Source organism: Mastomys coucha, unplaced genomic scaffold (assembly GCF_008632895.1).
Source record: "Mastomys coucha isolate ucsf_1 unplaced genomic scaffold, UCSF_Mcou_1 pScaffold21, whole genome shotgun sequence".
NCBI classification, from domain to species: domain Eukaryota; kingdom Metazoa; phylum Chordata; class Mammalia; order Rodentia; family Muridae; genus Mastomys; species Mastomys coucha.
Genome location: NW_022196904.1, coordinates 49,558,087 through 49,586,047, shown reverse-complemented (window position 1 = coordinate 49,586,047; position 27,961 = coordinate 49,558,087). Strand labels below are relative to the sequence as shown.

The window sequence follows — 27,961 nt, the reverse complement described above, 5'->3', positions numbered from 1 at the left end:
CTTGGTATACTGAGTAAAACACAGATAGGGTCAAACAAACCAATCTTTTTTCTCATTCCCTTTAATGTGGATTATTTATGTAACTCTCAAAAGATAGTAATTCGACAGCCTTTGCCCTTTGTCAGCTCTCTTCATTTCATCACTGTTCCCTGGAAGTACTCTAGGGAAATAGGAAGGATGATTGCCGTGCTAGAGCCACTCATTTTCATCTTCTGTGAAGAATTCTCTCTAGACTTACCTTTTATTGATATGGGACAAGTTCACTTGAATAATCTCAGACACTTCACAGATTGTGATTCAGCACACAACAACTCCCTGCCTAATCTCTCCCAATGAAAACCCAGCAGCACCATTATCCCTCCATCATGCATATTAAATATGTGAAATCTGTTCTCTTGAGTCTTCTCTATCCCATTTACTATCCCTTCTCTGTTATCATGCTGCATCTTTCTGGAATTATAGCAGCAATCTCATTAATGCAAAGAATATTCAGACACTGAGACCTTCCCAGTTCATATGGTAATAGAAGTATGACTTTATGACTTTGCCTCTTAAGATATGCCAAATAAAATCTGAAGTCTACAAGACACACTATGATCTATATAGCTGTCCAATCTCATCCAGCTGTTCATCTCAACCCAATACTCCACCTGTTAAAATGCTCTTCTGCCCAGTAATCATTTAATCATTTACCACATATCATAGTTTTTGGACATGAATTCTCAGTCTAAGCTATACATTTATACATTCCTTCTTATAAACATGTTTTTCTTTGCACATATATATCCCAATTAGATCTTCACTGTGTAAAACATCTTAATTGAGCAAAGCAGCTCTGAGTCAATCTCAAGCATCCAGCAGCTCGCAAAGCAGTAAACTTCCAATAATACTTGAAAAGGTATTGATGAAAATTTCTAACTTTTGTTAGGACAAAAGCAAGTTTTAAAATCTTTACTACAGAGATCTTTCTTTGTCATATATATTATTCCACTATTTGCTAACTCCTTTGCATAGGTCTGATTTGTTGAATGATTCAGATTTTATGCATGTGTACAGAATTGGGGGGAGGGTGCAGAACAAGTCATTTATTTTAAACATGGACTCTGGATTGTTCTAGTGGTGAAACCTCAAGCTTTGAGATCTTTCTGTTCATAAACTTTATTTTTTTTAATTTTACAAGTACTGAACAGCATAAATAGCCAACAGCAGTGAAACATTAAAATGAGCAACTCTTAATTGAAGACATAATGCCTTCCTCCTGCTCAGGCCCTCCTATAGCAATTCAAAACACCCTACCTACCTATTTTAATAGGTACTTAGGAACTTCTGCACTACAGGGAATTATTGCAAAGATACTATCTTACTTATCAAGTTGTTAGGTTTATGACAAGTGGTAGAGAGGAGTGGTATATTAATAACTTTATTTCAGAATTTACCTTCTTGGCAATCCCAACTGCTTGGCTGTTAGTTTCCAATGCTTCCTACCCTGAAAGCTTCTTTACTGGATGACACTGAGCTTCCAAGTATATGACTTACTTAAGGAAGTAAACTTCTATAGGGTAATTTTCAAAACACCTGATGGCTAATACCTTATAATGATGATGTATGTATGGCTCATGAGAAACACCCACTTGAACCCAAGACTGGTGTTAACTGCATTTTATTCCACTGTCAAATGGTACTTCAGGCATGTCTTACCTTGGAATCCTTTCAAGAGTCAATTACCTCTCCCATGTCATCCAGAATCTAAAGACCACAGAATAACTCTCAAAGTATATCATTTCAAACACTTCTCAATGGGTTTAAGAACACTTGGAAAGCTCCAGGCATACTTTTGACACCAGTGTCAGTATTACCCTGATAGCAATCAAAGATAACAAGAAAACTACAGGCCAGTATCCTTTATGAATATAGGTGCAAATATGCTAAACAAAATACTAACAAACCAAATCCAGCAGCATAGAAAATGGTTTATGTAGCATAGACAAGTAGGGTTATTCCAGGAATGCAAGGTTCTTTCAATACAAAATTCCATCAATGTAATACAACATATCAATAGAATAAAGGACAAAAACTACATGACAACCTTATTAGATACAGAAGCATTTGACAAAATTCAATACTCTTTTTTTATTATTAAAAAAAAAAAACTCAGGTAGGAATAGATGGAATATTTCTCAATTTGCAACATCTATAAAAATCCCACAGCTAACATCATATTTAATGGTGAAAGACCTAATGCTTTCCCACTACAATCAGAAACAAGAAAAAGATGTACACTCTTGCCACTTCTGTTTAATATTATACTTGGACGTGCTAGCCAGGGCACTTAGGCAGGGAAATCAAATAAAAAGAACCCAGATTGGAGAGGAAACAATATTTATATTCACAGATGCACAATCTTGTATTAAAAAAATTAAAAACAGATTCAGCTCAGAATAGCTACAGTATGTAAGATTAATATACAAAAATCAATTCTTTCTAGATGTAGCAATGTGTAATCCAAACAAATATTTTTTTAAAAAAAAGTTGTAATAGCATCAAGTGAAAAACATTTAACTCAAAAAAAAAATCAAAGATGTATACACTGAAATCTATAAAACAGCATTGAAAGAAATTACAGACCTAAATAAATGGAAAGACACTTCATGTTTATGGATTAGAAAATTTAATACTGTTAAAATACCAACATACGACAATCTGATGCATCGATTCAACACAAAAACTATCAAAATCACAGGTGCTTTTTATGTAGAAATTAACAAATAGATCCTAAAATCCATGTGGAATGCAAGGGACCCAGAATAGGTAAAATGATCTTAATATAGAACAAAGCTAGAGAACTAACACATCCTAAGTTCAAAACTTACTATAGAGCTACAATCATTAAGACAGCATGGTACTGGCATATGAAGAGAAACACATAGGACAATGGAATAAAGCTCAAGAATCAAAACTTAGCCATATTTATGGTCATTTGTATGTGTTTTTGACAAGGATAGCAAGCCCACTTATAAGGAAATTATTCTTCATCTTTATAACAATTAGGTATTGTTCTACTAGATATCCACATATTTAAGAATGAACCTGGATCCCTACAATGCACCACATGCAAAAATGGATCAAAGACCTAAATTTAAGAACTAAAACCATAAGATGCTTAAAAGACATAAGAGAAATGAAAACATCTACACAAAGTGTTCATAGTTGTATTCATAATATGCAAAAAGCAGAAAGAACACATGAACGCACACCAAGTGGACAAGCAAAAAATACAGTATATCAATACAATGACAATATTCAGCCACAAAAGAAACAGTACCAGTCCATGCTACAACATGGATGCAGTTTGAACTCATCACTTTGGAGAAGATGGCAAAACAGACAAAAAGGCCACATATTGTATGACTCCATTAACATAAAATGACCAAAATAGGCAAATTCATAGGCATACGAAGATGAGTAGTTGCCAGGGGCTGGGGCTAAGAACAAGCAGTCACTCCTAACGAATACAGAAAACTTTTTACAGCGATGAAAATGCTCTGGAATTTTATAAAGACAATTTCACAACTCTGTGAATATACTATAACCACAAATTTTACACATTTTAAAATGGCAAATTTTTATACTATGTGAATTATATCTAAAAGATGTGGGAAAACACATCTCTTCCATTTAAAGGTGGATGATATAAGGTCAGCTTTTAGAAAATAAGTCTTTATTACGGACATTTCCAAACTTGCTCGCTTTTTTTTTTTTCAAGTTAACAAGCAAATGTTGGGAGAACTGCTCTCAGGATGTATTCCAAGATGTTATCTACCATCTGCATGGTAATTTCACTGAAACCACACAACCAGAGATAAGGTAGGAGTGGGTATAATCCAAGTCAAGGGGATGGCAGTGCCAAAAATAAAATTCAGAGTCATTTGACTGAAGGCTACAACCTCAACCAATGGGTACTATATTCCAGATACATTTCCTATCATTTTCTATGTATTTTTGGCTAATGGAAAATCAGGATAATGATCCCAGGTTCCATGCATGTCAGCTTAAGAATCTTAATTTGTTGTTTAAATTAGTCATTTGTTTGTTTTTGCAAAAGGAAGATGACAAAATTTAGGTGGTCATGTGGGCTCACCCTTACCATTTGTCATAACTTTTCCTGCCTGTATGACTTTTGGTAAGGTGTATAACCTCTCAAAAGTTACAGTGATTGATTTGTTTTGTGAAAATGAAGGACCATGTGCACAGATATTTAGCAGTCATTGAAAATTCTTGTCAGAATTTACAGGATTTTGAGCAGCAAAGTATAAGAAAATGTTAAATATGACTCACATATATTTACAGAGAACAGCATCTGGAGGATTCCTCCATGAAAATTTGAGGGACTAGTTAGTAATAACAGAACGACTTAAGGTATCAGTTGCCATGACTGCTGGGAGAGTATGAGTGGCATGAAGAAGGTGGTCAAGAGTATACCAGAAGACAGGATATAGTTACAAAACTGTCTTGCTTTCAACCATTTAGTCTTTTCCAACTTACTGACTTCTTTTTCCTGGGGCTGATATGATACAGTGACTCCAGAAAATCTATTCAAGAAATATATGTGTGTACTTCTTGATTAATGATTATTTGCCTACTGCCTAAGAGACAGAAAGATCAGTACAAGGTAATTTCCACTGTGAATTTACTCTGATTCCATACAAGAAAGATGCTTTAAAACAAGTAATAATGGGACAATATCAAAGCTAAAATACAGGAAGAAGAAAGGGAACGCACTTCTGAAGGCCTCCTCAACTGTTCCAAAAAAATGTGATTCACCAGGCTGTGACCAGGGATATGTAGGCTGCTATTACACTATGAAGGCACACTGTAACTAATAGAATTCTTTATGAGCGTGATACTTTCAAATTTCCAACTGGAAGAATATGTGAGTTGTATAAAGTAAATCTAAGTAAAGGATTTTTGAGTAATGATATAAGGGATGCTGGTGAACAGGACGTACTAGCAAATTATGCAGAAATCCATCTGTACAATTTATTCAAAGGGGAAGTACTCGTACAAACCAGAAAAGAAATGTGCTTTATGAGAATGATAAGAATTAGTAGTAGTTCAGAGTCAGGAATATAACCTGAGTAAATCAAAGGATTAGGGACTGAAATAAAGTACAATTAAATAAGTTTGAGAGACAATAACTGACAACATGCATAAATATGCACATAAACTGTGAGAGAGTAGGGAACAGCAAAAGCTATGGTATACATGGAAAGGTCAGAGGACAACTTTGTGGAGTTGCTCTTCCCTTCCATGTTCACATGGGGTCTAGGCAGAGTATGTCAAGTCTTATATAGTGAGCACCTTTACCCACTAAGCCACCTCACCAGGCCTAAAAATTGACAGTTTTCAAGGAAGTAACAAGAAGTGGTTAGGAGATACAAGTTTAAGAATTTTGTTTTTATCGGTACTGTTTTATACTGTATTGACTTTGAGGTACCAGGATGATGTCCTGGAAATACAGGTCTGATTTAATAAGATATAAGACCCACAAGACATGAGACGAGGGAAAAATCTTTGGGAATTATTGAGGTTGAACAGAAAGTTCAGAGGAGTACTTCTAGGTACAATCAGGAGAGTATCCATACAAGGTGTCTATGAGTTGGGATGGAAAAGTGAGCCTTTCAGGGAAGCTGTAGCCCAACTCTGCAAGGCTATTAAGGGTTAAAAACAAGAGTTCTTTACTGTGGCAAATGGAGACTATTAGTATCATTGCAAGTACATTTTCGGTGAGATATTCCTGGATTAGCAGCCTTTACATAGTGAAATGCAGTACATATATGCACCCAAATATTCTTATAACTGTTACCAAAGTCAATTTTCTGATTTGAAAGTAGAAGAGGAAAAAAAAAGGCCTGTCTATATTGTGTAAACATTTTCCCTATCAAACACCAGGGACTGTTTTACACTCTGAGTAAAAGAAGATAAGAGAAGCAGCAAATGGAAGTTGTTGTTGTTGTTATTATTATTATTATTATTATTATTATTATTTTATTCTGAGGGCCTTGGGAAGGGTGGAAAGGATAAAAATACGACTTGGGATAAGCAGTTAAAGAATGAATGTCACAAAGAGTAGCCTCAGTAAAACACTTCTTTCTCTAGGTTATGTGGATTCTTGAGATAAAAATTCTTTAAAAGAGGTTGATTTCAGCATAGCCACCTTACTTACAGAAACAGGGAGTGATGCTGCCTAGTTGATGCATGTGTCACATGTTAATGTGAACAAGTTCTCTGAAGCCTCATTTATAGGTTTCTTTTGATATATACGTTCCTACACAGGGATGTATTTCCAAATAAAGGTAAGGCTACTGCAAATGAATTTGATCACACAATTAACTATAGACCACGATATGTACACTCAATTTGTTTGCTGCAGCTGCCAAGTTTCCAGAAAAGTTTGGCTGCAGGCTGTGCTTTTATGTCATAAGTTTGAAATGTTCTACGATACTAAAAGGTACTTTTTTAACTCGTAAGTACTGTTCTATGATAATCTAGTAAAGCAATGATGAAAAGGCAGCCATATTAATGTGATAACATGCTGAGAAAAACTGATTAGGAAGCAAGTGAGAGTGTATTTTTACCTCTGAAAATTTTTTAGGTTTATTTTTTTCACTTCCTTTTAAATATATTGATGTTACTTCTGTTTGATAATCTATATTATCATTTGAAAACTTTCACACAGATATAGTATCACAACTACTTCAATACTGTAGTGACAATAAACTGAAGAACACAAATCTCTTCATGAATTTATTTTATAAAATATACCCACTTAATTTGTCTTCTTATCATTTTCATAATACATAAGAAGCACAGTGGACGAGATGCCCTTTAAGATGACTATAGTCACATTTAGGGGGTCCTATAATCAAGGTAGCATACATACCACAACAGTGTTCTAAAGGCTAGCTCAGAAAAAAAAGAAAACAAAACAAAACAAAAAAAACCTCACGTTACCTTGTCACAATACGGAACGCACTGTTTTCTCTTTTCCCATTAAAGTATTTAAGCCACTGTTTCATTTAGCATTACAGTAAATAACAGCTCTGTCTCAACTACTACAGGAAAGAAAATAACCCTTATAGACATAATTTCCCCATCCAATTATTTGAAAGCTACAATTAATCCTCTGCCAATTTAAAACATCAGGTTGATTTGCACTAGTTGTTAAAACAATCAAGGCACAAGCTCAACAGGTTACCTGTAGCTTGTAATAAAATGATATACCAGTATGTCTCTCCTTAGTTAAAAATACATAATTCTTTTATTTTGTTATGCAACAAAAGAAATTAACATCACAGACATAGAAGACTAGGGATGGGAAACTACATTAAATATCCAGTAATTTAAGCCTATTTGTACTTTAATATAGGACATGAAATCTTTAACACTTTGAAGTAAATTTTAATTTGGGGGATATACAATTTAATTCTTAGGAGTACTAGTTCCATTCATTTCCAGGCCTGTTTACTGTGTAAATAAGTAACACAAGGCACAGTAGCTGTACTTTCTGTTATGCTGCAACACTGATCGAGTGCCTTGAAAAATAGTTGATTAAACAAGATGATGGCAACAGAAGGGGAGACTTTGGATTGTCTATTTAAAATCTCAGTAATAATAAAGATTCATTTTAAGTGCACTTTTACATGCTTATTTATACAACAAACTTCCTAATTTTGTTATAATAGGCTTTACTTTCCTATCATTTGGCCAGATGCACTTTCCCCAGTAAACTTAAAAAACAAAAACAACAACAAAAACAACAACAACAACAACAACAACAACAACAACAACAAAAAATCCCTGTCCTTTCATATACTAAGAGGATTGGCTACTGAAACAGTTCATTGCAAGACACATGAAGACAACATACTGTGGCATGAGTTGTTTTAATTTGTTGTGCTGTTACTAAAGTTCTGAGGGCTGTGGTTCAAACATTCCAAGTTCTCCCTTCCATCTTTATTGATTCTCAAAGTTTTGTACAGAAAACTCTTTGGGGGCTAGAACAGCAGTACTTGCACCAGACTGTTTCCTTGACTTCAAGTTTCAAAAGCAAATTGTTAGAAAAAAAAAAGTTCCTGATTTGACTTAGATACAGGGACAAAAAATAGCACATACTTGAAGATTACATGTTCTACAAATGGTGGCAATATTTTCCTTGCGAGAATAGTTTCGTTGGTATATATATTTTAAATACTCAAAAAGGCTCAACCTCAAGCAGTAATAAACACAAGCAAAAGTGATTTAACCCTTAAAATAAATATTCAGAAAAACCTCTCTGTACATACAAGTGAAAGAATATGTAACACTTTCACGCAAAAAAATAATTATAATAATAATAAAGGATTTGTTCATATATGCAGCTGAAATCTGCTGTTCCAGCCCACAATGTCCCCAATGAAGAAGGGAGGCACAGACATAGATGACTACTGTGGTTCACTATCTTACAGCCTTTTTGTACTGGGACATTATTACCATCAAATTATCCCTCTTATATTTATTTTTGTAATTTTTTCTTTTTCTTTTCTTTTTGTTTTTGTTTTGTTTACAGCATGCCAAATCCTTTGGCATATGTGATGGCCTTCAACAATCTCTCTTTAAGTTTTTCTTTGCTTGAATATTCCGGAAGTAAAAGGACATTAAAGCAAGTATGAGATGTAGGTAACCTAAATAAAGAGAAAGGGAAAAACAGGAAAATCATAAGTCATTGGAAATATGCTCAGTGTTAAATGCTCCTATTAGATGCATATCTTGTTAGGATGGTTTGTAATAAGGAACTATAGATTAAATAAATCATAAACATTGTGTACAAAGATCAGTTGGGTCTTTATCCTATGAAATAGTATAAATAATAAATGTTACTATCATCAGCACCACTTTAATATCTACTGAGTTTCCACTCTGTTACTCTACCACTGAAGTTCATACAAAAACATCCTAAACCCACTTAAAAGCTAAAGTCACTAAACAACTTACTCTAAAGTTTAAAAAAATATTCAAGCCTGTTTTTTAACAATTTCAAAGTCTATGTTTCTTTTTCAAAGTTTCTTTATATAGATTAGAAATACTGCTGGCAAAATGACAATGATAATGACTGATACAAATTAATTAAAATTAGAGCCAAGATGTATAATGTAATGTATAATTATGTAATAAAAATATATCTGTCCATGTATACTGAAGTCAACATACTAATAACTAGGACATATTGTTCAGCCCCACCATAAAATAGTTAAGTATTTATTGGAGAAAGACTACACAATCAAAAGTCAGAATGATTTAACCCTAGAATAAGAATCTAGTATAATGAAAAAGAACAGACAATCCTCTAAATTTTAGTGTTGCCATTCAAAGTAGACCTTTCTATAATAAGGCTTTCTTAATAAACTATGAAACAAAGGGGGAATAAAACGTAACAACTTGATAATGTCTGTACTTCTGTAAGCTCCATAACTACTTTTTAAGTACACAAATTTTTAAAAAATTCTTCCAGTCATGAAAGCAAAATATTCATTCTACTAATGTTTGCTGACTGGGATATTTCTGTATAACATCAGAATGGTATATAGAGGCTAAATGTTGGCTCTGCTTGCGTGTACGGAATATCGTAAAAAGGTTTACAGGGGGTACAGAGTTGAACTCTGATATTACCTTTCTGTGTCTGGGCCATTTTTGGCTATAATCATCTTTAATTTTCCCAGTCCTCCAACAGGTGCTCTGTCTGTGCCCGTTGTAAACTGCAGGAAGAGTCTTTTCTGTTCATCTGTAAACGAATGAACAATTTCCCAGAACTCCCTAATGAGAAAAGATACAATACTGGTTTGAATTTGATAATCACTACAAACAAGCTCATACTACTACAATACAAAATCATTAAGGCCAATGTCACAGTGAATATTACAAGTACCACTTACACTTAGTAAGTTTTACTCTGCCAGATTTTATATATTGTAAGAACTATATGTGGGATAAATATTAATAACTCTTTTGCTCAGAAACTCTACATAAAAAGTACTTTTGCCGGGCAGTGGTGGTGCACGCCTTTAATCCCAGCACTTGGGAGGCAGAGACAGGTGGATTTCTGAGTTCAAGGCCAGCTTGGTCTACAGAGTGAGTTCCAGGACAGCCAGGTCTACACAGAGAAACCCTGTCTCGGGAAAAAAAAAAAAAAAAAAAAAAAAGTACTTTTATATTCCTAATGCTAAGTGTGATTTTTTAAAATTTACTTTATTGTAAAAAATACATGTATTTAGAAACCTCAGATGAAAACAACAAATGTTCAATATCCTATTCACATTTCTAATACTTCAATCTAAAATCTATCAAGATATTCTCCAAAGTAAGAGTTTTCTCTTACTTTGTAATAAATATATCTGTAATCTATGCTGAGAATAAAGTTGGAAAATCAAGTAATAAATCCCCAAAGTTAAAGTAGAGAGAAATCATACACAAGATACGCACAGTTAAGGATCAGAATAGGACAAAAAATTGGAGACACTGGAAGGTCCGAAGAAAGAAGTGACAAATTTTTTAAAAGAGGATAGATATGCCTGGTGAAGGGATTTTAATTAAAAAGAAAAGAAAAAGAAATGGAAAAGAAAAGAGAAAAAGATGCAAGTGAAAGTAGAAGGCATTGAATCACATAAAGCAGAACCAAATCTTAAAGAAACAGCAGTAAAAGGTTTTCTGTCACCAGAGAAACCACTTAAAGCAACTATACTATGCTTTGCTACCCTGTGACATTCACTAACAGCAGGCCCATGGAAGAAAAACAAATAATGTCAAGAAAATACTGTAAATATATCACAAAGACCAGTGTCTCTCATGTATAGAAAAAGGAAAAGGGAAAGGAAATCTAAAAAGTATTCCTATTATTCAACACATATAAGGCTGAGGCAAAAGGTAGGAAAGTTCTAGTTAGGCTATGCTACAAGGCACGATCTCGTCCAAAAGAGGGGTGTATGATTAGGTAATACAATGACCCTGAAAATAGAAAACTGTACTTTAATGTTATGTGACAGCTGTAGGCAAGCAAAAAAGTAGCAAAGTAAGCTCTATGTTAATAAGGGATTATTTTGATGATATACTTAAAAGATTCTTTCTAGATTTGTTCCTTGACAAGGCCTACTAGTCATAACATTCAATAGTAAATCTTACACCTGAATGCAGTTTTCTGATAACTTCTTATAACAATGTTTTGTTACAGGGTAGGGGACAATAATGTTCAAGATAAGGCACAACTTCAAATTTTAATGAAGTCATGTGTCATGTTAAAAATACACCAAGGCCAAGCAGTCCTAAGCAAAGCCAAAGTCCTAATGGTAAAACACATTTACTACATTAAAAGTAAATTCATGAGTTTATAATATTTGAAGACAAAAATTACCATATTTATTATCTCTTCATTCTATCAAAGTTAAGTACATTTGACTTTGTCTTTTCAATAGAATCATTTCTTAAGGTAACAATGTGATACTTCCTGATATGAAAAAGATAGGAAAATAGGAGAATGATGACATATGTAGGATGACCAGATAAAAGAAAATTATTTTCTTAAATCACCATTTTTATAATCACAGATGAAATGATAAACTAAGGAAAGGAAAACAAAAAAAGACATACAAGGCAAAGGACTATTGTTCACAGCAATTTTATTACTGCACCACAATCTCTGTCACAGAGCAAATTTAGATAGGAAAATTTGAGACCAACATTAATGTTTTGGTTTAATCTTAGTCTTCTGAAGATAAGACAGAATTATTTCACTTTTTAAAAAAAAAATGAAGAGGGAGTTAGAAGAGCACAAATCAGAAAGCAGTGTCACAATGGTTCCTAACCCAATTTCCCTCAATGGTGGATTATGAACTGGATAGGTATAAAAATGTACAAAGTCAGGCTGGAGAGATGGCTCAGCGGGTAAAGAGCACTGACAGGTCATGAGTTCAAATCCCAACAACCACATGGTAGCTCACAACCATTTGTAAAGGAATGTGATGCCTTCTTCTGGTGTGTCTGAAGAGAGCAATGGTGTAGTCATAAAAATGTACAAAGCCTCATCAACCCCAAACAACATAAAGTATGAACATTTCACAAAAGAAATGTTTCTCCTCATAATAAGCAAGAGACATCGTCTAAGAACAGAAAGATTCAGTCTTGAAGGTAACAGGGCAGTATAAAAGTAAATTTACTAAAATGGAGAAAGAAAACCAGAAATAACTCAAAAGAACAGAAGAGGAATGACCATGTACGAGTGAGCAGGATGTGCTGTTATAAAAAGAAAAATAGACATGAGCAAATTAAGAATATAATACAGGGACTGAACCACCACCAGATGAAGGAGATGACTCACGGTTTCTAATAGTAGTACCTGTTAAAGATAATGAATCAAGAAAATATAATTTTGAAGTTGTAGACAAAGAATAAGAAAAGAACTGAAGAACCATTGTAGCGAGGACAGAAAAATTGAAAGACTCAAGGTAAAGAAGAAACATGACATTTAAAGCAATGTGTACTTTTAAAGAAGCTATAACAAAAACAAAGACAAAAAATAGTAAAAGAGAAAGAAAATGAAAACCATTAAACTGAGCAGAGAATATGAAGAATTAATCACATTAAATAAGTGATTTTATTCACACTAATAACTTAAAAACCAAATTTGAAAACAAACTTGCCAGTTCTCCAAAAATGAAATGCAGAAAAGAACAGCAAAAAAGACAACTAATTGCCCTTGAAACAAAAAAGCAGCAGAAAACTTTCAGAAAGCAATGGATCCAGAGCAAGCAAGAAAAAAAATATGAGGCTCTATTTACTGATAAAGTGAACATGAAAACCATATTTGAACAAATAGCTAAAAGGGGGATAGGGGCACAAAGAACTGAAGAACAAGAGTTATTTCCAATAACCTTAACTTGAACTGAAAAAGAACTGAAGTAGCACTACAAAAGAAGCTGACGAGAAAGAAGGGCAGTAGCATTGAATTACTACCCTATGAAAGGTGAAGAGCAAACCAAACTAGGTGTTAAGTGGTTCAACAAGCCATTATAAAAGCGCCTATCAACTATTCAAGTGCCCCACTTAGATTTAAAGTAACAGGAGAGTTTAGCCCGAAATTACAAGTTGACTGGTGAAAGAAATAATGCAGTGAGGAGAATTTGGCCAGTAGATAGAAAGGAGGAGCTTACTGGAATTATTTATGAGAAAATGGAGGCAGGTATGTGTAAATCAAACAAAAAATGTTACCTAGTTGGTTAGTACCTCAATTTTTACTGTAGAAAGAAATTTTTACTATAAGAACTAATTGATCCCTGATCTTTTAGTCTACTAACATGTCTTCTCCCTAGATGGAAAAAAATCATTTTTCCTCTTTTGTAGCACACAACAGCAGGTCTACTTTCCCTTCCCCTTGTTACTTAGAGTTTCTTAGTATAGACATATTTTCCTGTAAAGTGGGGGGAAAAAAGAGACCAGAGGCAACACTTCTTTTTTTGCTTTGCTTTGTTTCCTTACGTTGACTTCTTAACTCCTCTTTATGAGTCTTCAAAATAGAAGTGGAACTAAAGAGCAGACATTCTTCTACAAATGAAAATGAAAATCACTATGTTCTGTAAAAGTTGTATGTCAAGAATGTAAAATTTATTTCTCTTGTCAAAACCTAAAAAATACTGTAGATTTTCCATGTTTATATCAATTGAAATATATATTATTTTGAATGAATGTAATTCTTGAGCTTTTATATAAAAATTATAACATAACATACAATGTGTTTGAAATCTTTCCCTTTGAGTGGTCCTGGTGGACACATTACAAAAAACTGTATTTATACTTCATGCAGAAGCAAAGATTTTCACAAAATTGAAGGCCTCAAGATCTAAGAGAATTAGATGTAGGAAAGACAGATACAACTTTTCATTTAAAATTCTAGAAGTAGGGCTGGAGATTGTTCAGTGGTTAAGAGCACCATCTACTACTATAGAGGATCCAAGTTGAATTCACAACCCCTACATGATGGCTCAACTCCAGTGCTAGGGAATACAACTCCGTCCTTTACCCTCAGTGGACACTGCATATACACACTGCATAGAAACAAGTATGCAAGCCATCCACACAAAATTAAAAAACAAAAAATTGTTATTTTTAAGTCTACAAATAATTACCTATTATGTTCTATTATTGAGTTGTTTCATATTTTAACTGACTGAAAGAATTTTATTTTATAGTATAAATATATAATAGTTATTTTTTTTAAAAAAATGAGAAAAAAATTGGGATCAAAATAAAACACACACATTTTTATTAAATAGTATTTGCACGAGAACTTTGTCAGTATCAACAAGAGATGAAAAACATAAAGACATGAAAATTAGAACTACTTAGTAAAAACAAAAATTCTAAAATAACTGGCTATAAAACAACAACTAGTTCAAAATGAAAAGTTTAGAAAACATTCACAGAGAGGAACCTTAAGAAAATGTGACAGAAGGTGCAGTTAGAAATGCAAATCAAAACAACCCTGAGTTTCCACCTCACACCAGTCAGAATGGCTAAGATCAAAAACTCAGGTGATTAGGTTGTGGAGAAGGAGGAACACTCCTTCACTGCTGGTGGGATTGCAAGCTGGTACAACCACTCTGGAAATCAGTTTGGTGGTTCCTCAGGAAATTAGACATAGTACTACTAGAGGACCCAGCAACACCACTCCTAGGCATATACCCAGAAGATGCTCCAACAACTAATATGGACACATGCTCCACTATGTTCACAGCAGCCTTATTTATAGTAATCAGAAGCTGGAAAGAACCCATATGTCCCTCAACAGAGGAATGGATACAGATTATGTGGTACATTTACACAACAGAGTACTACTCAGTGATTAAAAACAAAGAATTTATAAAATTCTTTTATAAATTCTTAAGAATTTATAAAATGGATGGATCTGGAGAATATCATCCTGAGTGAGGTAACCCAATCACAAAAGAACACACATGAACTTACTGATAAGTGGGTATTAGCCAAGAAGCTCGGAATATCCAAGATACAATCCACAAACCACAAGAAACTCAAGAAGAAGGAAGATCAAAGAAGTGTGGATACTTTGATCCTTCTTAGAAAGGGGAACAAAATACCAATGGAAGGAGGAGTTGCAGAGACAAACTATGGAGCAGAGACTGAAGGAAGAGCAATCCAGAGACTGCTCCACTTGGGAATCCTTCCAGTATTCAATCACCAAACACAGACACTATTGTGGATGCCAGCAAGTGCTAGCTGACAGGAGCCTGATATAGCTGTCTCCTAGAAGGTTCTGACAGTACACAACTAATACATTCGTCACAGCCATCCACTGGACTGACCACAGCGTCCCCAATGAAGGAGCTAAGAAAGAACCCAAGGAGCTCAAGGGGTTTACAGTCCCTTAGGAAAAACAATGATATGAACCAACCAGTACCCTTAGAGTTCCTGGAACTAAACTGAAGAGTATACATGGTGAGACTCATGGCTCCAGCTACATATGTAGCAGAGGATGGCCTAGTTGGTCAACAATGAGAAGAGATGCCCTTTGTCCTGTGAAGGCTCTATCCCCGAGTCTAGGGGAATGCCAGGGCCAGGAAGCCGGAGAGTGTGGGTTGGTGAGCAGGGATAAGGAAGGATTGGGTGTTTTTAAGGGAAACCAGGAAAAGGGAGAACATTTGAAATGTAAATTAAGAAAATATCTAATTAAAAAAAAAAAAAAAAAGACCCACTCCATGAAAGCTATATCTAGCATTGCTTGGAGGGCTAAGAACCTAAGACCAGGCAGTCCAGGTGCCCAGCGGCAAACCAAATCCTACTGTTTTTTAAATAAAATGTAACACTAAAATGACTCTTAAAAAACATCCTGGTAAATTTATAGAGCTGTGCCCTGCTTAGCCATCATCAGAGAGCTTCTTCCTGAAGCCGATGGAACAAATACAAAGACCAGTGGCCACAAAATATGTAGAGAGTGAGAGTAGCTCCCTCTAGGGTCCATGAACTCTGTGGAAAAGGAGGGAGTCATGTAAGAAAATGAAGCGGGAACCTACACTAAGGAATCAAGACCTTCTTTACACAAAAGGGATATTGCACATATGAATGCACAGAGACTGTGGCAACATGCAGAAACCCTGCATTGGTCTGCAGATGTCGTACTAGAGGTGAAAAGCGAACATACACATCCATCCCAAATCCAGAGGCTATCTCCAAGTCATAGACACTTGTAAATAAAAAATTAGTTTTCTATAAGAAAGTCTGACTGGAGACACATGCCACTCTTACGTGTGGGGCCCATGTCCAATAAATAGTAGATGGCCAACACAAAACTACCTCAATGACATCTAAAAGAGGTTCTTGGTCTCTTAATGTTAAGTTATGGTGTTTCTCCCCCCATACCTTAACGGTCCTCTGATTATGTATTACAACTTCTAGTTGTGAGAGTTTTGCATTTTTTATAAGATTCTCTAGTATGTAAATGTGTGTCTCTACATCTATAGGAGTTCCTAGTAACTTTTTTTTTTTTTTTGGTTCTTTTTCCTTGCTTGGCTGTTGTGTTATACCAATTTGTTTGCTGATTGTTTATCTTAATTTATTCTTCCTTAGATGCTTGTTTGCTTTCTTACAAGAGACATAAAAAAGGCATGGATCCAGATGGGAGGGAAGATGTAGAGAATCTGGAAGGGGCAGGAGGGACAGGGAAAACGTAATAAATACATTATATGGAAAAACAACCCATTTTTAACAAAGCCCTCAAAAAATAAAAAACAGAAACTATCATGCCAAGAACAAGGAAATTAAAACAACTGATACCAACAGAAATAAAAAAATTGTTTGAATTTTCTGACAAAGCTTTTAAAGCAATAGAAGAAATTATAAGCTTGGTCTCAGAAATGAAAGATGAAATAATACATAAGACACATAGTATTTAAATTTATTCAAAGTAAAGCATACATTATTTACAAATTACAAAACAACATTCGATTAAACTATGGTGTAACTAAATGAAAAGTGCTATGTAATGCTTGAGATTTAGGTAATCCAAACTGATAAAAATGACAGTTCTCAAATTGATTTATTCAATCTATCAACCCAAATCAAAAACTCAAAAAGAAACTTTATTAATGCAAAATTCAAACAGATTTTAATATTTACATGGAAGTGAAATTAGTGAAAACATTGAGAACAATGAAAAAGTGAAGGGGTTCACACCATCTGACAGAAAGACTTGCTCTTTGTTCTGTAAAGATAAAGGAATCAACAAGGTGTGATTTTGATCAAAGAACAAATGAATACACACAGGAGAACGAAGTCTAGAAGTAACTCACATAAAACTCAATTTCAACAAAATAAAATTCAGTGGGGGAAAGAAAGCTGCAGACTAGAATAACACATGTATAACATGTTTGCAAATGATCCTTTAAAAAGAATAGATTCTAAAAAAAATAGTTCATAATCAGTGGAAAGGAAAGTGGGGAAGATAATTCACAAAGTAATGGTTAAAACATTAAATACTTAAAGCCAGCTCAAGATCATGAGTCATCAATGAAAAGCATATTTAAACTAAGGTAAAATTTTATTTCACACTTCAAGACAACATGACCAAAGATTAAAAGAGATGTAGAACTGAGTTCTGGCACTGTTGGTCATCTTAGGGTAAAACGGAAATACCGTTTTACAAAAGTACTCTTGCAGTGCTTCTTAAAGTTAAAAATGATATCTACTATATAACCATCCTACGCTTAAAGTGCTTCTTCAGGAGAAATGAAAACACTTCAACACTAAGAATAAAAATTTTATTAGTAATAGCTCTACTTTCATGATAATCCTACTGCCAATAATAATATAAATAAGCAAATGGCATACATAAATCTAAAAAATGATTTTGCCATATTGTAGAAATAATGCTAGAATATTCCCATTAAGGCTTTTATATTATCCTGTTGCTACCTGTTATGAATCACCTTTAAATCTGAGCAGCAATACAATGGTTGGCATGAGAAAATACTTTTGTGACTGGTGTTAAAGCAAATACAAATGACACATTTTATTTTCATACTCATTAATAACTGCTATTGTGCTTGGAAATGATCAGTCATATGACACGGTTTTTGTTTTGCTTTATTCTGGATTTTGTTATTTAATTTCCTAAAAGCTGAATAAATACCATTTTTATGTTTAAAAAAGAGGGCAAAGCAAGAATAATCTTAAATGAATAAAATAATACAGTAATATAACAATGATAATATATCACTACTAGACATAGTTAATATTCACTCTATTGTTCACACACTTGAGTCTTATAGCTCAAGTGATCTACTAGAAAGATATCTGTTTAAATGCCTATGACATCATAGTTGATGCCAAAAGGATATCTCTGTCATTCTGACCATTAGCATTAGAAGATGGGCTGAAAAGATCATTCAGAATTGGATAGTAGCATATTAAAGAGAAGTAGAAACAAGGGCATTTTTGACTAGAGAACGGTATTAGTGGTAATACTGTCCTAAGAATTGTTCAGAAACACTACTACACATGGTTCTTCCCAAGTATCTTAAAGACTAAATAAAATGCTGTTTTACACATTACCCAAAATAAGGCAAAGGTAAGAGAAAATATAAGACTTAAAGTCATTTAATTCATGAAATAAAGCATTAGACTACATGAAAATTGGTAATATTAATACAGGTCTACTTTTGAGCTTACTTGTTTGGTAACCAGTACCTACAAATACAAAACACAGAGCACACATGCACTTCTTTGATGAATAAAATCTTCCTGTTTAAGAATTAAACACCTCGATTTTCTCTCCAGTGACTTTCTAAGGCGAAACCAGCTAGAAGGCTCAGTCCTCACAAGTGGCAGGGCAGCCAGAACAAGATCCCTTCAATCTCTGTCTAGACCTAGGAGTGACTGCAGAGGATCCGCAGCACTCTCTGCCCCTTCCCTGCAAGCAGAGAGTCTGCCTACAGGGAGTGCTTTAACCCAGGGACTCGGGTGAGATCTGCCATTCTCTCTCCAGTGACTTTCTAAGGCAGGACCAGTTGGGAGGCTCAAGCCTCACAAGTGGCAAAGCAGCCTGGACAGGATCCTATCAACCTCCTTCCACACCTAGGAGGGACAACAGATCCACAGCCCTCTCAGCACCTTTCCCAAAAGTGGAGATCCTGTCTACAGAGTGTGCTCTGATCCCAGGACTCAGGGCAGACAATTGATCAACAGCCATTTGTGCCCCGGTTTTACCAGAGAAGAACTGATCTCCCAGAAGTGCTGACAAAGGCTTCCAGACCCACAGGAAGAACATGCTCTAGTCAGAGACAGCAAGAACATCTAACACCAGAGATCAACAGATGGCAAAAGGCAAATGGAAGAAACTTACCAACAGAAACCAAGATGAATTGGCTTCATCAGAACCAAGTACTCCCACCAGAGCAAGTACTGGATATCCCAAAACACCAGAAAAGCAATATTTGGATCTAAAATCATATCTAACGAAGATACTAGAGGAATTTAAGAAGAACATGAATAACTCCCTTAAAGAAAAACAGTAGAACACAGGAAAAGAGGTACAAGCCCTTAAAGAGGAAACAAAAAATCCCTTAAAGAATTACAGGAGATCACAAGTAAACGAGTAGAAGCCCTTAAAGAGGAAACACAAAAATCCCTTAAGAATTACAGGAAAGCACAAACAAACAGGCGAAGGAATTGAGCAAAACCATCCAGACACTAAAAATGGAAGTAGAAACCATTAAGAAATCACAAAGAGAGAAAACTCTGGAGTTAGAGATCTAAGGAAAGAAGTAAGGGAACATAGATGCAAGCATCACCAACAGAATACAAGAGATAGAAGAGAGAATCTCAGGTGCAGTAGATAGCATAGACAACATGGACACAACAGTCAAAGAAAATGCAAAAAGTTCCTGACCCAAAACATCCAGGAAATCCAGGACACAATGAGAAGACCAAACCTAGGGATAATAGGTATAGAAGAGAGTGAAGACCTCCAACTTAAAGGGCCAGTAAATATCTTCAATAAAATTATAGAAGAAAACTTATCTAACCTAAAGAAAGAGATACTCATGAATACACAAGAAGCCTATGGAACTCCAAATAGACTGGACCAGAAAAGAAATTCCTCCAGCCACATAATAGTCAAAGTACCAAATGCACAAAACAAAGAAAGAATATTAAAAGCAGTGAGGGAAAAAGGTCAAGTAACATATAAAGGCAGGCCTATCAGAATTACATAAGACTTCTCACCAGAGACTATGAAAGCTAGGAGATCCTGGACAGATGTCATACAGACCCTAAAGGAACACAAATGCCAGCCCAGGGTATTATATCCAGCAAAACTCTCAATTACCATAAATGGAGAAACCAAGGTATTCCATGACAAAACCAAATTCACATAATATTTTTCCACAGATTCAGCCCATCAAAGGATAATAAATAGAAAACTCCAACACAAGGAGGGGAACTACATCTCTGAAAAACCAAAAATGTAATTTTCCAACAAAACTAAAAGAAGATAGCCACATGAATGGAATTCCAACTCTAACAACAAAAGTAACAGGAAACAACAATTTTACTTATTATCTAATAATATTAATGGACTCAATTCCCAATAAAAAGACATAGACTATCAGACTGGGTACGTTAACAGGACCCAACATTTTGTTTGCAACCACAGTGAAAAATACAGGTACTACCTCAGAATAAAAGGCTGGAAAACAAGCCAATGCTCCCAAGAAAAAAGCTGGAGTAGCCATTCTAATATTGAATAAAATCGACTTTCACCCTAAACTGATCAAAAAAGATAAGGAGGTACACTTCATATTCATCAAAGATATGATCTACTAAGATGGTCTATGCTCCAAATCAAAGGTTATCTACATTCATAAAAGAAACTTTACTACAGCTCAAACCACACATTGCTCTGCACAAAATAATAGTGGGAGATTTCAATACCCCACTGTCTGCAATGGACAGTTCATGGAAACAGAAACTGAACAAAGATACAATGAGACTAACAGAAGTTATGAAACAGATGGATTTAATAGATATTTACAGAACTTTTTACTTTAAAATGAAAGGATATACCTTCTTCTCAGCACCTCCTGGTACCTTGTCCAAAATTGAGCATATAACTAGTAACAAATAAGGCCTCAAAATATATAAAAAGATTGAAATAATTCCTAGTATACTATCAGATCACCATGGACTAAAGCTGCTCCTAAATAACATAAACAAAAGAATGCCCACATACACATGGAAGCTCAACAACACTCTACTCAATGATGACTTGGTCAAGGAAGAAATAAAGAAACAAATTAAAGACTTTCTTAAGTTTAATGAAAATGAAGCCACAACATACCCAAACTTATGGGACACAATGAAAGAAGTCCTAAGAGGAAAACTAATAGCTTTAGCTGCCTCCAAAAAGAAACTGGAGAGAGCATACACCAGCAATTTGACAGCACATCTGACAGTGCTAGAACAAAAAGAAGCAAATTCACCCAAGAGGAGTCAAAGGCAGGAAATGATCAAACTCAGGGCTGAAATCAACCAAATAGAAACAAAAAGAACTATACAAAGAATCAACCAAACCAGGAGCTGGTTCTTTGAGAAAGTCAACAAAATAGATAAACCCTTACTTAGACTAACTAGAGGGCACAGAGATAGTATCCTAATTAATAAGATCAGAAATGAAAAGGTAGACATAACAACAGACACTGAGGAAAGCCAAAAAATCATGAGATCCTACTACAAAAGCCTATATTTAACAAAACTGGAAAACCTGGATGAAATGGACAATTTTCTAAACAGATACCAGGTACCAAAGTTATATCAAGACCAGATCAATGATCTAAGCAGTACCGTATTTGCTAATGAAATAAACAGTCATTAATAGTCTCCCAACCAAAACAAGCCCAGGATCAGATGGGTTTAGTGCAAAGTTTTATCAAACCTTCAAAGAAGACCTAATAGCAATACTCCTCAAACTATTCCACAAAATTGAAACAGAAAGTCCTCTATCCAATTCATTCTATGAGGCCACAAACACTCTTATACCTAAACCACACAAAAACCTAACAAAGAAAGAAAACTTTAGACCAATTTCCCTTATAAATATCAATGCAAAAATACTCAATAAAATTCTTGCAAACCGAATCCAAGTACACATCAAAATGATCGTCCATCATGATCAAGTAGGCTTCATCCCAGGAATGCAGGGATGGTTCAATATTCAGAAATCCATCAACGTAATTCACTATATTAACAAACTCAAAGAAAAAAAACATATGATCATCTCATTAGATGTTGACAAAAATCTAACATCCCTTCATGATAAAAGTCTTAGAAAGATCAGGAATTCAAGGCCCATACTTAAAACATAGTAAAAGCAATATACAGAAAACCAGTAGCCAACATCAAACTAAATGGAGAGAAAGTTGAAGCAATCCCACTAAAATTAGGGACTAGACAAGGCTGCCCACTCTCTCCCTACCTATTCAATATTGTACTTGAAGTCCTAGCCAGAGCAATTAGAAAAGAAAAGGAGATCAAAGGGATACGAATTGGAAAGTAAGAAGTCAAATTATCACTATTTGCTGATGATATGATAGTATACTTAGGTGACCTTAAAAATTCCACCAGAGAGCTCCTAAACCTGATAATCAACTTCAGCTAAGTAGCTGGATAGAAAATCAACTCAAGCAAATCAGAGGCCTTCCTCTACACAAAGGATAAACAGGCTGAGAAAGAAATTAGGGAAACAACACCCTTCACAATTATTTCAAATAATATAAAATACCTTGGTGTAACTCTAACTAAGCAAGTAAAAGATCTGTTTGACAAGAACTTCAAGTCTCTGAAGAAGGAAATTGAAGAAGATCTCAGAAGATGGAAATATCTCCCATGCTCGTGAATTGGCAGGATTAATACAGTAAAAATGGCCATCTTGCTGAAAGTAATCTACAGATTCAATGCAATCCCCATCAAAATTCCAACTCAATTCTTCACAGACTTAGAAAGAGCAATTTGCAAATTCATCTAGAATAACAAAAATCCCAAGATAGCCAAAACTATTCTCAACAATGAAGGAACCTCTGGTGGAATCACCATCCCAGATCTTAAGGTGTACTACTGAGCAATTGTGATTAAAAACTGCATGGTATTGGTACAATGACAGGAAGGTAGATCAACGCTCACTCCTCTGGTCACTTGATCTTTGACAAAGGAGCTAAAACCAAAAGTGGAAAAAAGACAGCATTTTCAACAAATGGTGCTGGCTCAACTTCGGTTAGCATGTAGAAGAATGCAAACTGATCCATTCCTATCTCTTGTACAAAGCTCAAGTCCAAGTGCCTGGTCTACAGAGTGAGTAACAGGACATCCAGGGCTACACAGAGAAACCCTATCTCAAAAAACCAAAAAAAAAAAAAAAGAAAAAAAAAAGAAAAAAGAAAAAAAAAGTGGGGAAGAGCCTCGAGCAAATAGGCACAGGGGAAAATTTCCTGAACAGAACACTAATAGCTTATGCTCTAAGATCAAGAACTGACAAATAGGACCTCATAAAGTTGCAAAGCTTCTGTAAGGCAAAAGACACTGTCAATAGGACAAAACGGCAACAAACATATTAGGAAAAGATCTTTACCAATCCTATATCTGATGGAGGGCTAATATCTGACGTATACAAAGAATTCAAGAAGTTAGACTCCAGAGAAATAAATAACTCTATTAAAAAATGGGGTACAGAGCTAAACAAAGAATTCTCAACTGGTGAATACCGAATGGCTGAGAAGCACCTAATGAAATGTTTAACATCCTTAATCATCAGGGAAATGCAAATCAAAACAATCTTGAGATTCCACCTCACACTAGTCAGAATGGCTAAGATCAAAAACTCAGGTGACAGTAGATGCTGAGGAGGTTGTGGAGAAAGAGGAACACTCCTTCATTGCTGGTGGGATTGTAAGCTGGTACAACCACTCTGGAAATCAGGTTGGCGGTTCCTCCGGAAATTGGACATAATTCTACCAGAGGACCCAGCTATACCACTCCTGGGCATACACCCAGAAGATGCACCAACATGCAATAAGGGCACATGCTCCACTTGTTCATAGCAACCTTATTTATAATAGCCAGAAACTTGAAACAACCCAGGTCCCTCAACAGAGGAGTGGATACAGAAATTGTGGTACATCTACACAATGGAGTACTACTCAGCTATTAAAAACAATGAATTTATGAAATTCTTAGGGAAATGGATGGATCTAGAGAATATCATCCTGAGTGAGGTAATCCAATCACAAAAGAACACATATGGTATGCACTCTCTGATAAATGGTTATTAGCCCAGAAGTTCAGAATACAGGAAGAACAACCCATAAACCACAAGAAACTCAAGAAGAAGGAAGACCAAAATGTGGACACTTCATTCCTTCTTAAAAGGGGGAACAAAATACCCAAAAAAGGAGTTGCAGAGACTAACTATGGAGCAGAGACTGAAGGAAGGGCACTCCAGCCTGATATAGCTGTCTCCTGAGAGGCTCTGACAGTACCCGATTAAGTAGAGGCTCACAACCATCCACTGAACTGAGTACAGGGTCCCCAATGAAGGAGTTAAAGAAAGGACCGAAGGAGCTGAAGGGTTTGCAGTCCATTAGGACAAACAAAATATGAACTAACTAGTACCTTCTGAGCTCCCAGGGACTAAACCACCAACCAAGGAGTACACATGGTGGGACTGATGGCTCTGGCAGCATGTGTATAGTAGAAGATGGCCAAGTTGGTCATCAACGGGAGGAGGGGCCCTTGGCCCTGTGAAGGTTCTGTGCCCCAGTGTAGTGGAATGCCAGGGCCAGTAAGCAGGAGATGGTGGGGTGGCGAGCAGGGGAAGGTGGGGAGGGAACAGGGGTTTGTTCTTATTGTTTTTGGGGTTTTTTTTTTTTGAGGGGAAACTGGGAAAGGAGAAATCATATGACCTCTAAATAAAGAAGATATCTAATAAAAAATAATAATTTTAAAAAAAATAGAATTAAACACCTCACCTAATCACAACAGATTCTCTCGTATAGCCACCGTCATACTCTGTAGTTTCTTCTAGTGCCTGGAAATCTAGATTCTGAAAATTACAGAAAAAAAAAAATGCACCTTAATTTCTATAGTACACCATTAAAAACAAACAAAAACAATATGACCTTTTTTATAGAGGTCTTTCTTACCCGGCTTCCACATATAAGCAATTCAATTTCTTCTGGTCTGAATAAGTATTTTAAGGGCGATTCATTAGTCACCATATGAAAACCTCTACGAAACGCCTTGAATTGTTTTTCAACAGATTTATTGAGAATGTAGTCTGAATAGAGATTGACAAATTCCTGTAGGAATATGAACAAGAAATCATATGCTATACAAATGAAACATAATTAGCTATTGGGCTACATAGTTTTAATACCTACCCTCCACCCCATCTATGTTTAAAAAAATAAATTTCAAAGTGTTGGTTCACTGTTTAAGAATATTAGCAACTCTTGGAGAAGATCCAAGTTCAATTTTCAGCATTCACACAGCAGCTAATAACCACGTATAACTCTCCTTCCAGAAGACTAAATACCCTTTTCTGGTCTCCATGAGCAATATATGCAAATGGTGCAGCAACATATATACTGGCAAAGCACTCATACATATAAGATAAACATAAGTCTTAAAAAATTAATAAAAGGTTATATGTACAAAGAAAATATTTTCACAATTTCTCACTTTTGACAGATATTAAAGCAGTAACTCATATGCATAAAACAGCTATACATTATGATTCTGAGAGTAAATTAAATTCTTAAATTAAAGAGAAATTAATATAAAATGTAATTAATAGTGATAATAATGTAATAATATAAATGATAGTAGAATTAAAATAAAAATCACAAATGCAATATAAATTTAAGTTATGAATACTGATTTTGAGAAAACCAGAATATCTCAAGTTTCCTCTGGAAAATTTTGGTATTGGTAAGATAGCTACTGTATCCAGTTCAGCAAAAATGCTATTTGTTGGTAAGCTAAGTTATTGTATCAAATTATAAAAATGCAGTCTGTATCATGACAGTACAATATTTCACCAAAAATAGTAGTATAAATTAATATATTTCTTAAGATTATACTATTTATTGTAATTTTCTTATTAAGCTCACAGTTACTTTCTGTTGCCAAGTGAATAGCTCTTAAAGTTAATAGAAATCAAATCTAATGTCAATAATTTCATATGCATAATTACATTTCAAATGGAAAATATGCATACACACTAAACAAGATCTCAATCACTGGGCTATATATACCTCTTTGGTTTAATATGTTAAGGCCCTATTTCTAGTATTACACTAGAGTAATATTTACACATTCATTCTTCTGTAGTCTGTTTAGTCTTTCTCTAAAGGGGAATTAACAATTGTGTACAATCACATAAGCTCTTATCTAAGAGTTAGGAAACTATAGTTTTAATATTTAGAAGAATTTGTTTACGTATTAAAACTTCTTCAAACCATAGATTATTCTTTGAAAACTTTTTATGAATACTGCTTTGAAATTATAAATTTACAAAAACAATGACAAAAATTTTATTACCTTCCTGTTTTCATTTGTAATTGGAATTTTATCACCATTTTCTTTTAGATCATACATCATTGGGTTACCAAAAAGATCTGTCTGTGATATCTGGAAAGTGATCATCATATCATCTTCCACATTCCCTTCATATTCCAATAAATCCTTTAAGCTCTGATATAAAACCTAACAACCAGAAAGAGAAGTGAAGTTGCCAAATAATTACTAAGACAAATAAAAATAGCAAATTGTTCATTCCTTGTAGAAACAACTTGTCAACAAAAATGAAGCCATAAATATTCCACATCTCTCAAGTAGTTTAATAAGATAGAAAGGATGTCACAGGTAATGTGTCAATCTTAAAAATTCTTCAAATGATCAGTTCAGCAACAGATTGCATACCATGCTCTAGATTATACACTGTGTCTCCATGATGGTGGCAGGGCACAGGAAAAGAGGAAAAACAAAAAACAAAAAACAAAAAAAAACAAAATAAACAACAACAACACACACACATATCAACTATACCTATCAACAACCAGACAATGGTCATTTTACTAGGCAGACTCAAATGGGACATTGAAAACATGATGTTTATAACATTTTTTATGGGGTCAATCAAAACATACTTGATGGAATATATAAAAAGTTATGTTTACTATACTTAACCACATTAAAAGTACTTTACTGTACTAGATGGCAGTATCAACAAAAGTTTACAATAAAATCATGTTTCTATATAAATTAAGATAAACTTCTGTATTTAGATACAATCTTAAAGACTATTAACAAAGGACAAACAACTTACTGGGTGAGAGTCTCCCAAGTCACAAAAGGTTCCTTTTTTCCCCATTAGCTTCCTGTACACAACCATGGGAAAATGGACATCCAGTATACAGTTATTGTAAATAGCCAGACCCAGGACTATGCCAATCAGAGTAAACTGACCCTCAGTTTCAAAAGAAGATGGATTAAACCAAAATAATTTTGTAGCTTCATCATATGTGAACATACCTATAAAGAAATAATTAAAATATAACTTATACTTTTTGAAAGAATAAGAATTTAAATATAATTTTAAACAAAATCATATACAGAATTTAAATACAGGAGATATAAAAGCCATTTTATCTACTTAATGACTGAAAATTATATATGAAACAAATGCACAATTAAGTACAAAAAAACTGGAGAAAGTTGATTAAGTTTAAGTTACTTAATATTCATATCAAATCTGAGCTAGTACAATTTTTAAAATATTTTGTGATCTTTCAGATTCGCATGATCTTCATTATTCAAA

The 27,961-nt window shown here is 34.6% G+C and overlaps 1 protein-coding gene and 1 long non-coding RNA gene across 8 annotated transcripts in view; one reads left to right on the top strand and one right to left on the bottom strand.

Moving 5' to 3' along the window:
- The window catches only part of LOC116102313, an 81,957-nt gene that overhangs the window by 50,891 nt on the left and 3,105 nt on the right, over window positions 1–27,961 (top strand). The window contains exon 6 of the long non-coding RNA XR_004123066.1: window positions 3,764–3,864. This is a non-coding gene — a long non-coding RNA (uncharacterized LOC116102313). The remainder of the gene's footprint in view (window positions 1–3,763; window positions 3,865–27,961) is intronic.
- Ube3a (ubiquitin protein ligase E3A) overlaps window positions 1,957–27,961 on the bottom strand; it is an 87,123-nt gene continuing 61,118 nt past the window's right edge. For all 7 annotated transcript variants that reach the window (XM_031386846.1, XM_031386840.1, XM_031386844.1 and 4 more), the window contains 6 exons: window positions 27,470–27,675; window positions 26,683–26,847; window positions 25,284–25,439; window positions 25,110–25,183; window positions 9,706–9,849; window positions 1,957–8,720 (listed from right to left, as the gene is read on the bottom strand). In XM_031386846.1, the coding sequence (XP_031242706.1) occupies window positions 8,600–8,720; window positions 9,706–9,849; window positions 25,110–25,183; window positions 25,284–25,439; window positions 26,683–26,847; window positions 27,470–27,675 (866 nt within the window). In that variant the 3' untranslated portion in view covers window positions 1,957–8,599. The remainder of the gene's footprint in view (window positions 8,721–9,705; window positions 9,850–25,109; window positions 25,184–25,283; window positions 25,440–26,682; window positions 26,848–27,469; window positions 27,676–27,961) is intronic.